Genomic DNA, 13,651 nt, shown 5'->3' with positions numbered 1-13,651 from the left:
TTCCCTCCTATGGAGACTTTTTATAAATGGTCAAACTGCTTGATGATGAATTAAACAATAGGTCATGTGGCACCTGTCTAACACAGTTGGACAAACATGATTAAATGATCCATACAGACAGATATTATCACCAGAGGTCCTTTACACAAGTTCAGTTTCAGTAACCAGTGAACACTTCAATTATTCAATGATCATGTTTTACTAGGCTCTACAGCTGTGGTCTTACAGTGGAGAGTTGTGATACATTGGCCTCCGCCTTCAACTCAAACACCTCCCACCTGAGAGTCCTGGACCTGACAGGGAATGAGCCATTCTATCCTGCTGAAGTGGAGAGACTCAGGTAAATACTGAATATGGTTGTTGGGTTCTCTGTCTTGTTGGGTAACCTCTTCATCATGCAAATGTCATGTTTCTTTTTTGTTTTACAGCGAGGACCACAGTGGTGACTCATTGACATGTCGTCTCAGGAGATGTAAGTTTGGATGTTTGAGGAGAAACATCAGGAGGTTTTGATGTTTGAGGCATAGTTGCATAGTGATTATACCATGACGTTGCATAGTGACTTATTGTATCTTTTTACAGCATTCTCTCTCACATGTAGTTAATATTGCCAGGGCGCTGACATATGAAAAGCTAGTCAGTAGGGATGTAACGATGCACTCAACTCACGATACGAGACGATTCACAATACGATTTTCTCACGATTTCTTTTAACAAAATGAGATTGCAGACAGTAATAAAAAATAAAAATAAAAAAGTGTTAGTAGAAGGCGATAATAGGGAGAAGGTTTTTCCTTCTATCAGTGGCCCCGGGCCCGAGCTAGAGTACTCTTCCTGCAACGAATGGTGGACTGCTGATTCACATGCTTAGTATTCAAATGTATTGATTGTAAGTCGCTTTGGAATAAGGCGTCTGCTAAATGCCAAAAATGTAAATGTAATTTATAACCGATTCATAATTTTTTTCTCAGACAAACACTACTAAATACTGTATTTTCTTAAAGAATCGCTTATTTGTACCTCTTCATAACCAACCAAATAAGGAGTTATTATACTGTATTGTTTTGTTGACATAATTATGGGATGTGTTCGGCTAGACTCAAATCATATTTTCAAAAAGTATTGCTGCTGATATGTCGTTCCTTAAGCACAACTGAAGACAGGTCATAAAAATGGTCTATTTGGATGTTAAAAAGCATTTCCCCCTCAGTTTACATGTTGATGACCCTGCACGCAGAATCACTTCTTCAACTGCATTCCCAATGTCAATGTAGCTAGCTAGTTTAGCTGTACACTTACAATAACACACCAACACACCACCAACAATGCACACTTCCACTACAGCATTGCAAGACGAGTGCAGCGAGCTACAGCGATAACAGTTGAACCTTAAAGCCCAACAACATGGATAGATAACCAGCATGACAGCTTCCCTCCACCTGTCAATACCAAAGACACATCAAACTTTATTCTAGCGAGCTAGCTAGTCTTGCATGTAATCTGCAATCAAGTGTCATGGGCTCAAAACACAAAACAATTATCTCTGCATGTTATGACATGTTGACTATCTATATCTGCCCCAATTGTCACACAGCCATGTCCCACACGTGCCTAAATGTCGTTGACATTTTTATCTTTACATATCAGATGAATGACGTCATATTGACTACAGACACATTCATGACAGGTCATCAATTCAAACGAGCTAAACTTTCTACTAGGTGTTTTTTATTGGTTTTTATAAAAACACAACACCGTATATACAATCAATTAATCAAACAATCAGACATTTAAGACATTACATTCAACAACAGCCAACATTAAACTAACTAAAGTGCTCAGTGTTCAGTGTATTGTCCAGTGTAGTGTAATGTTCAGTGTTCAGTGTTCAGTGTCCAGGTTCCAGTGTCGGTAGGAGGCAGGGGTAAAAAACCTGTTCGCTGTGCATCCGGGAAAAAAATTCCCCTGCAGCCCTCTAGTTGTAGAGCGACTACTATCCAGTTTGCCCACCAGTGCAAAGCCGTGGCTCCCCCACCTCCCTCCCCCGAGGGACCCCACACACCCGACTCACCCGACCCGCCCCACCACCGGCGCATCCGGCCCAGCCCACCAGGCTCAGACTCCTGTAGCCCTTCACGAGGCTAGCCGGACCAGGCGCCCCAGCGGCGGAGCAGATCGAGCACGCAGGCCGACCGGAGGCCCCTGAGGAGAGGCCCAGAGAGCTCGGCGCATGGCAGGCAAGCAGAGGCGAAAAACCTGTACACAGCTTATCCAGGGAAAAAGCTCCCTGGCTCTTCTCAGCTTGTTCCGGGCTGGGGGTTGGGGGTTGGCGGGTAGGGGACTGGGCCTGTAGCTGGGGGCCTGGAGTTGGGGGGGGGGGGCCCGGAACAGGGGGTTTGGGGTTGCTGAGTTGGAACCTGGGGTTGGTGCTGGGGTGACGTGGTGGTTCCCGCCGGTCTCTGCTCCTGGGTCTGGAAGCCTGGGTAGGTGTCAGAGCTGGATATGACATGTGCCTGAAAAGATACAGGAGTGAGAGAAGGGAGGTGTGCATGGTTTGTGTAGTGTGCATTTTGGTGTCAGGCGGGTGATCAGTACTTCCCTGTGACCCAGTGGTGTTGGTCATCCTGGTGCTGGTGGTGCTGGCAGAGACGGCTGGTTCGGCTGTGGGTTGTGTGTGGTGATATTCTGGTGAGGGTAGGAAGTGGGTCAGTGCTGTGTACATGTGTAGGTGGTGGAAGGTGCAGTAAACTTCCCTGTTGGTGTTGTGCGCTGCTCCTCTCCTGGTCCTTGTGATGGTGATACTGCTGACCAGGGCTTGTGCTGGAACGGTGGTGAAGGTGATAGTGCAGGAACTGGTGGTGTAGTGAGGTAGGCCCGGGGTGGGGGGGGGTTGGGCGATGCGGCGCGGCATGGGGGGGGGGTTTAGAGGATGACGTCTTTCCATCTCTCCACCCCCCACACCGCTCTTGCTTGATCCGGGTTATTTTTAAAGTCAACAATAGCATGGTCCCTGAGGCAGAGGGTGATTCTCCTCCTCAGGGTTGTCAGGTGGACGCTCTGTTTCTGATAGACCCTGATGTTCCTCGTCTCCCAGAGTACCTGCTTGACGGCGCTGATGATCCTCCACTGTTGTTGTAGTTGGGGGGTTGTGCACCCCCCGGGAGGACCATACAGGATGTTCTCGCTCGTCAAGCGGGGCAGGGTCAGCAGGCTGTTTAGGGAGACAGAGGGAACAAACAGGGCCCAGACCCGCCTGGCCACGGAGCACTCACAGAACAGGTGGTTAATGTGTTCTGTGTCCGTGCATCCGTGGGGGCATTTCTCAGTCGTTGCGATGTGCCGCCTATGCAAGAATTCCCTAGTGGGGAGACAACCATGAGCAGCCATCCAGGCAATGTCTTTTTGTTTATTGTTAGTACATTTATGATTAATGTTTTTCCATACCTGTTTGGAGTCCACGGCTGTGCTGGCCTTGGGGTGAGTAATGGTTTCCTTCGACCTTATGAAGGTCATAATGTCTTTGTATTTCCATGAGGCCAGCCCAGCCGCGGACAATCCTGTCTTGAAGGCAAAGTCCCTCCATATCTTGTAGACTGGAGGGGGGTCCCAGCTGTAGGGCACAGTGTGATTTATTGATGCGGTCACCCTGAGTGTCCGGAGGATGGGTGTGGCATAGTATATTTCAAAGAACCTGGCTTTCCTATCTTTGTTGTTGATGTTGTTGATGAGGTTGGAGAGTCCCTGTGCCCTAATGATGTTTAGGATGTCTGGGACCCCTTTCCCCCCATTCTCCACTGTTTTGTACAGGGTGGTGCGTTTTAGTTTTTCCATCTGGCTCCCCCAGACAAAGGTAAACATGATCCTTTCGATGGTTTTGGATACTGCTCTGTCTGGGGGAAACACCCTGCCCAGGTAAAGGAGAATGGGAAGAACAATAGCCTTCAGGACCAGGATCTTGCCTGTCATTGTGAGAGGCCGTGCACTCCACTCACAGATCTTCTTTTGGACCTGGCGGATGGTCTCCTTCCAGCTGCCGGAGGCTCCTCCATCTTTCTGGTAGGTGATCCCCAGCAGCTTAATGTTTTCCGTCTTTACAGGGAAGGAGGTTGCCAGGTTCTCCTGCCAGTGCTGCGACAGAAACAGCTCACACTTACCCCTATTGATCAGGGCGCCAGTGGCTGCACAGTAGTCCTCCACCACTTTCGTTGCTGTGGAAATGGAGCGACTATCTGTGCCGACGATGGTAATGTCATCCATGTACGCCACCACCTTGAGCCTCTCCCCCCGGGCCCCTGGTAGAGGGTAGCCCATGATGTTGGGGGAGCTCCTGATCTTCCGTAGGAACGGCTCCAGGTAGATGACGTACAGTAGAGGGGCCAAGGGGCATCCCTGCCGTACTCCAGCTTTGATGGGGAAGGGGTCTGTCAACTGGTTGTTGATCCGAACTCTGCTCGTGATGTTGTTGTAGCAGAGTTCGGTCCAGTTGAGCAGGTGCTGGGGGAAGTTCATGCCCCTCAGCACCCTCCGCAGGAAACCATGGCTAACCCTGTCAAAGGCCTTCTCCTGATCCAGGCTGAGAAGGCCTAAAGGGGACCTCCGCTCCTGGGAGTGCAGGATGAGGTCTCTCACCAGGAGCAGGTTGTCGTTGATGGACCTACCGGGGACGCTACAGGTTTGGTCAGGGGCTATAACTGAGGGGAGGAGGGTTTGAAACCGTTGGGTGAGGGCTTTTGTCATAATTTTATAGTCCACTGGGAGGAGATTGATGGGGCGCCAGTTCCGGAGGTCCTTGAGGTCCCCTTTCTTGGGGATCAGTGTGACCGTACTCTGTCTCATTGACTCTCCAAGCCTCCCTTCCCTGTAGACGGCTTTGAAGACCTCCGCCAAGTCCTCCTTGAGGAGATCCCAGAGAGTCTTGTAGAACTCTGCTGGGATCCCATCCGGTCCAGGGGCCTTGTGTGTATTCAAGGAGTGCACGGCCCGGGTGAGCTCCTCCGTGGTCAGCTCTGGGTTCTCACTCTCACCACCCTCGGGGACCCGGTCCAGACCATCCAGGAAGGTGGCCATGAGAGTCTCGTCGGTTGTCTTGATGTTGTAGAGACTCTCGTAGAACTCTCTTGCCACCCCCGGGATGTTGCCTCTGTCTGACACGGTGTCCCCATTGGTGTCGTATAGGGACAGGATAGGCTTGTGTTTTGACCGTGCCTTGCGGAAGAAGTGGCGTGTGCATTTCTCCTCCTCCTCCAGGCCCTGGAGTTTTTCCCTGAACTGTTTCTTTTGTTGTTGCTCCCGGTAGAGGGTGGCAAGGTGTTGTTTGGTCTCAGCCAGTTCTCGGGCCACATCCAGACCACCCAGTTGTAGGAGACTTAGGCGTTGGAGGGCCGCGTTGTGGTGTTGAAACCTGGCCCTCTGTTCTGCCGCTTTCCTCCTTCCGACTGACCCGAAGTAGCCCTTTGTCCTGGCCTTAACCATCTCCCACCACTCTATCGGGGAGTCGAACAGTTCTTTTAGGGTCCTCCACTCCAGGTAGCGCCTGGAGAAGGAATGCACCACTGTTGGGTCCTGAAGGATCGATGTATTCATCCTCCAGGTACCCCTACCCGCTCTTGTTTGGCCATCCCATTCCAGGGACACTGTCAACATCCTGTGGTCCGAGAAGTGGGCCGCCTGGCTGGTCAGGGTTCCCATCCTCAGACCTGGCGAGAGCAAGAACATGTCTATCCTGGAGGAAGAATTCCCGGAGGAACTCACCCTTGTGTGTGTCGGCGGGGAGGTGCCACCGGCGTCTACCAGTTGGAAGTCGTCTATGATGGACTGAAGTTCTGTAGTGGATCGGTCTCTCCTGGGCCTGCTGCGGTCCTCATCCCGGAGGGCACAGTTGAAATCTCCCCCCACTAGGACTGGTGTGGGGATGAGGAGGAGAGACCGAAGTTTCTTGAAAAGGGAGACTCTCTTGGCCACGTTGGTTGGGCCGTACACATTGATGACCCTCAGCGGCGAACCCTGGATCTCTAGGTCCAGAACCAGGATTCGCCCGCTCTCTACAACCTCCCCCTTTTTGGTCTGCAGAAAAGGGTTGGCCACCAAAATGCCGACCCCATCAGCTCTATCAATGTTTGAGCCTGACCAGAGAGAGTCCCCCCGTGTCCATTCCTCCTCCAGGGTGGCGTCCATCTCCTTGAATGGGATGGCGCACTCCTGGAGGATATACATGTCTGACTGATGTTGGGTGATGTACTGGTAGACGACCTCCCGTTTGTCTGGTTGCCGGAGGCTTCTGGTGTTGAGAGATGAGATTGTTATCCTCATGGTTCTTGGATTTGGTTTGTTCCAATTTTTGCTAAACTATTGCACATGAGGTTGAGGCCCTCCAATGGGTCGTTGGGGGCCAGATAGTGTGGTACCTCCCCTTGGCTGCTCATGGTGTGGGGGTTGTCTCCCCTCTGACTGCCTGGTGGCCCCCTCATCTGTGTTGTTGATGAGGTGATTTTCGGTGGCCCGTACGGTCCGGTGAGCATGGACTGGGGGTGGCTGGTGGGCTGTGCAGGGTGAGGAGCATGTGATGACTGGAGAGAGGAAGAGGGTGGGGAGGAGGGTTTGGGGGGGGGAGCCGGCTTACCTGTATGGCGTTGGGGTTTGGGTTCTGGAGTAGTCTTTTTGTCTGGTTTTTTCCGGATTGCCTTTTTTTGTGGTCTTTTGCGTTTTGGTTGAGCCATGCTCCAGTCATTTTCACTGTCTGATTGGGAGGGGAGGTGGATCTGCGGTGTGCTGCTGGTGGCTATCTCAATAGAGGCCGGCTCCCCCTTCATGGTGTTTTTGCAGGGGGTGGAGGTGGCCATGGGGTTTAGGAGGGGGTGGGTGTTGAGGTTGTCTGTAGGGAGTGCTGGGACGGTTGGTTCCTCTCCTTCTCCTTCTCCGTCGCTCGAGCTCTGATCGTCCCCTCCATCGCTCGGGCGCCGGTCCTCCTCCGTCTCTCCCTTCTCTTCCTCCATGTTGGGTGTGGGTTGGGGTGTGGGTTGGGGTGTGGGTTGGGGTGGGGGTTGGGGTGGGGGTGGGGGTGTGGGTTGGGGTGGGGGTGGGGGTTGGGGTGGTGGTTGGTTGGATTTATAGCCCCGGGCTCTACTTGCATAGGAGCTTGGGCAGTCACGGTAAAGATGCCCCTGTCCCCCGCACAGGTTGCAAGGTCTGGTCGTGGTGCACTCCGACGTCGGGTGGTCTTGGCGGCAGATTTTACATACCACGGCCTTGCAGGCCGCTGCCAGATGGCCCAATTGGCCGCAGTTCCTGCAGAGCTTCGGCATACCGTAGTAGTAGACGGAGCCCCTGTTGTTCCCCAGGTTGATGGTGCTGGGGATATGTTGGACTCCGCCTATCCCCTCCGGGTCCGGACGGAGTTGCACCAGCCATTTCTTGGCCCCCGTCCACACTCCGTCTTCATCCAGGACCATCCGGGCCCCCGATTTAAGGGTGGCATGACGGTGTAGCCACACCTCAATATCATATTCCTGAATCACCTCATTGTGGAATTGAATTGTGACCACTTTTGATTCTAAATCCGTTAGTGGGTGGGCTGTAAAACGGTTAAGTGGGGGTTTGTGTTCATTAATCCTATGAAAGGTCCAGAATTCCTCTAACAGTTGGGGGGTTTTAAAGCTAACTTCAAAACATTCATTCGGCCCAGGGGGCTTCACCAGGCAGTTTAGATCAGACGGCACAAAGCCCATACCTCTCTGTAGAACCGCCCTGCTGAATTCCAGGCGGGTCATCGTTGTTACTGGTCTGGTAGTCTTCTGTTGGGGGGCTCCATCCATGGCAGCCTCCTCAGTTGGGTTGAGCGTCAACCTGACGGCGTTGTAGCGCCGCATCGCTCCGGGGTTCATCGTTGGAGTGGGGTGGGGGGGGTGGGGGATCAGGGAGGAAGGAGGGAGAGGAATAGGGTTAGGGGGAGGTTGTAGATAATTTTTTTGGGGGGGGGGGGAATAGGGTACTTGCCGTTAGGTTAGGGGTGTTGTTCCTCTCAGGTCCTCACGGCAGATTTTGGACTCTGGCTTGGGTCTGGAACTGGGTTCCCGTCTGGGGACAAAAGAGGGACACCTGAGAGCGAGTGGGGACACCAGGTGGCCAAAGACCTACGGTCTTGAAAGCACTCCCCTGTGTCCCTCTCGCTCCTAGCTTAGATGTTATAGTTGTCCTCCCTCCTGGTCTGGTTGGGGTCCACTGGCTCAGCTGGGTCGGCTGGTGGGTGTTGGGCCCTCTCTCACCTCTGGCGTGCTTGGGAGAGTCGAGGTCTTCGGAAGCTCCTCTCGGGGTCCGGCCTTTCCGCTCTTTTGAGGGGGGCTGCCCAGGGGCCGAACTCGTGCTCCAGTGGCGGGCAGGCCACCTACTGAAAGAGTCGCGGTCTTTGGAAGCTCCTCTCGGGGTCCGGCCTGTCCGCTCTTTGGAGGGGGGGTGCCCAGGGGCCGAACTCGTGCTCCAGTGGCTCCAGTGGCGGGCAGGCCACCTACTGGTCACCTACTGGAAGAGTCGCGGTCTTTGGAAGCTCCTCTCGGGGTCCGGCCTTTCCGCTCTTTGGAGGGGGGCTGCCCAGGGGCCGAACTCGTGCTCCAGTGGCTCCAGTGGCGGGCAGGCCACCTACTGGTCACCTACTGGAAGAGTCGCGGTCTTTGGAAGCTCCTCTCGGGGTCCGGCCTTTCCGCTCTTTGGAGGGGGGCTGCCCAGCGGCCGAACTGCCCCAGTGGTGAAAAGGCCACCTACTGGAAGAGTCGCGGGTCTCCGGCAGCTCCTCTCGGATCCCGGCCTGTTCCGCTCAAAGAGGGGGGGGGGGTCGGGGGAGCCACCTCCCAGCAGCGGACAAGCCACCTACTGAGAAGACGTGCTCCCCGACCAAGAATAGAAAAAAAGGAGGGGCATAGAGCCTAGTGAGGAAAAAGGAAAAACCCTAGATTTCTCAAAAAAACACAAAAACCCACACCCCACCGGAGACTAGCTTTAATAGAAGTCTCTAGTAAGGGCGAAAGGCCTGTGCGTTTCTTGAAGAGAAACCAGAGTTTGCTTAAACTTTCTACTAGGCTGTAGTCTACTAGACACACCAACATTTAAGACCGCATACACGGCCACATACACATCCACAGTTTGTCACAGCACCTTTATTGAACATGACATCACAGATGACGGTGGGCTTATTGGATTTTGCCCCAAATTCCTGACTTGTCAATCAGTCGATACATACCATGACCTGACTAGCAGATGTCATTATGTAACCCCTAACCCTAACCCATACCATGACCTGACTAGCAGATGTCATTATGTAACCCCTAACCCTAACCCATACCATGACCTGACTAGCAGATGTCATTATGTAACCCCTAACCCTAACCCTAACCCATACCATGACCTGACTAGCAGATGTCATTATGTAACCCCTAACCCTAACCCATACCATGACCTGACTAGCAGATGTCATTATGTAACCCCTAACCCTCACCCATACCATGACCTGACTAGCAGATGTCATTATGTAACCCCTAACCCTAACCCTAACCCATACCATGACCTGACTAGCAGATGTCATTATGTAACCCCTAACCCTAACCCATACCAGGACCTGACTAGCAGATGTCATTATGTAACCCCTAACCCTAACCCTAACCCATACCATGTCCTGACTAGCAGATGTCATTATGTAACCCCTAACCCTAACCCATACCATGACTTGACTAGCAGATGTCATTATGTAACCCCTAACCCTAACCCATACCATGTCCTGACCAGCAGATGTCATTATGTAACCCCTAACCCTCACCCATACCATGTCCTGACTAGCAGATGTCATTATGTAACCCCTAACCCTAACCCTCACCCATACCATGATCTGACTAGCTGATGTCATTATGTAACCCCTAACCCTAACCCATACCATGACCTGACTAGCAGATGTCATTATGTAACCCCTAACCCTAACCCATACCATGACCTGACCAGCAGATGTCATTATGTAACCCCTAACCCTAACCCATACCATGACCTGACTAGCAGATGTCATTATGTAACCCCTAACCCTCACCCATACCATGACCTGACTAGCATATGTCATTATGTAACCCCTAACCCTAACCCATACCATGACCTGACTAGCATATGTCATTATGTAACCCCTAACCCTAACCCATACCATAACCTGACTAGCAGATGTCATTATGGAGCTGCTGTATGGTTGCCATGGTTTCATTATGGAGCTGCTGTATGGTTGCCATGGTTTCATTAGGGAGCTGCTGTATCGACTACATTGATAGATCGACATTTATTCAGACACAATCGTGTTGAATGTGTCAATGCGCCGGAAAGGTTCGTTTCCCCCATCACTAAACAAAAAATGTAGCTCTGCATGTTTTAAACTGCACACGGCTGTTAGCTACAAGACATTCACAAGAAGCGTTCTAGGAGCAGTTAGAACACAGCGGTGGCTGTGGAGCCTCGGTGGCAGAAGGCTGCAACCCGCCTCACCTGACCCAGCACGCGGCTGACGCGGGGTACACTCAACCTCTTGGGTGACCAAGGTTAACGTGTGGACAAAACACTATAACATGGTAATATTATGTGGTTCTAGCCCGGCCTCTCACCCATACCCTAACCCTAACCCTCACCCATACCATGACCTGACTAGCAGATGTCATTATGTAACCCCTAACCCTCACCCATACCATGACCTGACTAGCAGATGTCATTATGTAACCCCTAACCCTCACCCATACCATGACCTGACTAGCAGATGTCATTATGTAACCCCTAACCCTAACCCATACCATGACCTGACTAGCAGATGTCATTATGTAACCCCTAACCCTAACCCATACCATGATCTGACTAGCAGATGTCATTATGTAACCCCTAACCCTCACCCATACCATGACCTGACTAGCAGATGTCATTATGTAACCCCTAACCCTAACCCATACCATGACCTGACTAGCTGATGTCATTATGTAACCCCTAACCCTCACCCATACCATGACCTGACTAGCAGATGTCATTATGTAACCCCTAACCCTAACCCATACCATGACCTGACTAGCAGATGTCATTATGTAACCCCTAACCCTAACCCTCACCCATACCATGACCTGACTAGCAGATGTCATTATGTAACCCCTAACCCTCACCCATACCATGACCTGACTAGCAGATGTCATTTTGTAACCCCTAACCCTCACCCATACCATGACCTGACTAGCAGATGTCATTATGTAACCCCTAACCCTCACCCATACCATGACCTGACTAGCAGATGTCATTATGTAACCCCTAACCATAACCCATACCATGACCTGACTAGCAGATGTCATTATGTAACCCCTAACCCTCACCCATACCATGACCTGACTAGCAGATGTCATTATGTAACCCCTAACCCTCACCCATACCATGACCTGACTAGCAGATGTCATTATGTAACCCCTAACCCTAACCCATACCATGACCTGACCATCAGATGTCATTATGTAACCCCAAACCCTAACCCATACCATGACCTGACTAGCAGATGTCATTATGGAGCTGCTGTGTGGTTGCCATGGTTTCATTATGGAGCTGCTGTATGGTTGCCGTGGTTCTACACCGATAGATCGACATTTATTCAGACACAATCGTGTTGAATGTGTCAATGCGTCAGAAAGCTTCGTTTCCCCCATCACTAAACAAAAAATGTAGCTCTGCATGTTTTAAACTGCACACGGCTGTTAGCTACAAGACATTAATAAGAAGCGTTCTAGGAGCAGTTAGAACACAGCGGTGGCTGTGGAGCCTCGGTGGCAGAAGGCTGCAACCCGCCTCACCTGACCCAGCACGCGGCTGACGCGGGGTACACTCAACCTCTTGGGTGGCCAAGTTTAACGTGTGGACAAAACACTATAACATGGTGATGTTATGTGGTTCTAGCCCGGCCTCTCTCACTGCAACGTCCATATTTCTCGCTTTGTCCGAAACAAATATCGCGATTAATTTTTCATCTCACAGATTTGTATGGATAATTAACTCCATCGTGATGTATCGTTAGATTCCTACTAGCCAGCCAGACATATTTTGTGTGAACTAACATTAACTTGAATGGTCTTCCTCATCAGATGCCTGTGAGCTCACACTGGACCCAAACACACCACACAGCTGGCTCTCTCTGTCTGAGGAGAACAGAAAGGTGACATGGGGGAGAGAGGAGCAGCCGTATCCTGATCACCCAGGGAGGTTTGACCACCAGCCACAGGTGCTGTGTAGAGAGGGTCTGACTGGCCGCTGTTACTGGGAGGTAGAGATGAGTGGGTACACTGGTATAGGAGTGGCTTATAAAGGAATCAACAGGAAAGCAGAGGGTAAAGACTCTTGTCTGGGACACAATGACAAATCCTGGAGCCTGGAGTGCTGGAGTGGTGATTACATCCTCAGGAACAATGATATTACAATCCGTCTACCTGCACCCTCCTCCAGCAGAGTAGGAGTGTATCTGGACTGGCCGGCCGGCACTCTGTCCTTCTACAGCGTCTCCTCTGACACACTGACCCTCCTGTTCACACTCACAACCACCTTCACGGAGCCCCTCTACCCAGGGTTTAGGGTGGGGGGGGGTGGATCTGTGTCTCTGTGCAGAGTAGAGGAGAAGCCTACACACACACTTACTTTGAGCTAGAGGTACGGTCGGTTTCGGCTCGACGCGCTGATGTGGATAGAGGTATAGAACTCACACACACACACTCTCTCTCACACACACACACACACACACACACACACACATTTGTATATATATATACATTTGTGAGTGTGAGTGTGTGCGTGTGAGTTCTATACCTCTATCCACATCAGCGCGTCGAGCCGAATCCGACAGTACCCAAACCGGACCTCTAGGAGAATGTAAGTGTGCGCGCGCCTGTGCGTGTGTGTGTGCCTGATGCACACCTGTCACTGATTCCCATTCATTCTCTATGGAGAGAAGTTCATCAGCTCGCCACATCCAGACCCAAGGTCCCACACACACCAGATTTGAACCCCCCCTCCCGAGGAGGCCTCTGGTGAGAGGGTAGCAAGGGCTCAGCCCCCAGACCTTCATAGCCCCCCCACGCTGAGGTTATGTATGTAAAAAACAAGACAGGTTGCTACATCTACAGCCAAGTCTCTCACACACACACCCACAACCACACCCATACATGTTTACCTGCAGTTGCTTATGTTGCTGCAGAAATGAAACATTGATGATATTAGTTAGGAATCTTAATCATGTATGAGTGTAATTTTATCGTAGTATTTTATTGATGAACAATGTTTTGGCCCTTATGTCATATTGTATCTGTCATATTGTAACTGTCATATTTTATTTCTAATGCACATCTTGTCTGTTTCTATGCAATACAAATTAAATGGATCAAATGTAAACACATCATGTCTTTCCAAAATAAAGGCGTGATTTATTTGACTACTTCCTAAATTTCGTTGTTTGGTACCTGTACTGTAGCAATGACAAATAAAGTCCATTCCATTTGTACAAAGCTCCTGGCACAGTATTAGATGGCAGAGAGGACAGATAAGTGCTTCAAACAGAGTGTACACTACTTAGGGTGGTTAATTCTACTGTACTTGAACAGAGTGTACACTACTTAGGGTGGTTAGT

General features: G+C 51.0%; 1 protein-coding gene across 4 annotated transcripts in view; it reads left to right on the top strand.

Annotated features, from left to right (window-relative positions):
- LOC308165280 (NLR family CARD domain-containing protein 3-like) overlaps positions 1-13,392 on the top strand; it is a 39,276-nt gene extending 25,884 nt beyond the window's left edge. For all 4 annotated transcript variants that reach the window (XM_080539434.1, XM_080539435.1, XM_080539432.1 and 1 more), the window contains 3 exons: positions 206-340; positions 429-472; positions 12,120-13,392. In XM_080539434.1, the coding sequence (XP_080395560.1) occupies positions 206-340; positions 429-472; positions 12,120-12,676 (736 nt within the window). In that variant the 3' untranslated portion in view covers positions 12,677-13,392. The remainder of the gene's footprint in view (positions 1-205; positions 341-428; positions 473-12,119) is intronic.
- Positions 13,393-13,651: the final 259 nt, after the last annotated feature.

The sequence above is a fragment of the Nansenia antarctica genome, assembly GCF_963989245.1.
Source record: "Nansenia antarctica genome assembly, chromosome: 9".
In the NCBI taxonomy this organism is placed as follows: domain Eukaryota; kingdom Metazoa; phylum Chordata; class Actinopteri; order Argentiniformes; family Microstomatidae; genus Nansenia; species Nansenia antarctica.
Note: the sequence above shows the minus strand (reverse complement) of the source record. Positions and strands in the feature narration are given on the sequence as shown.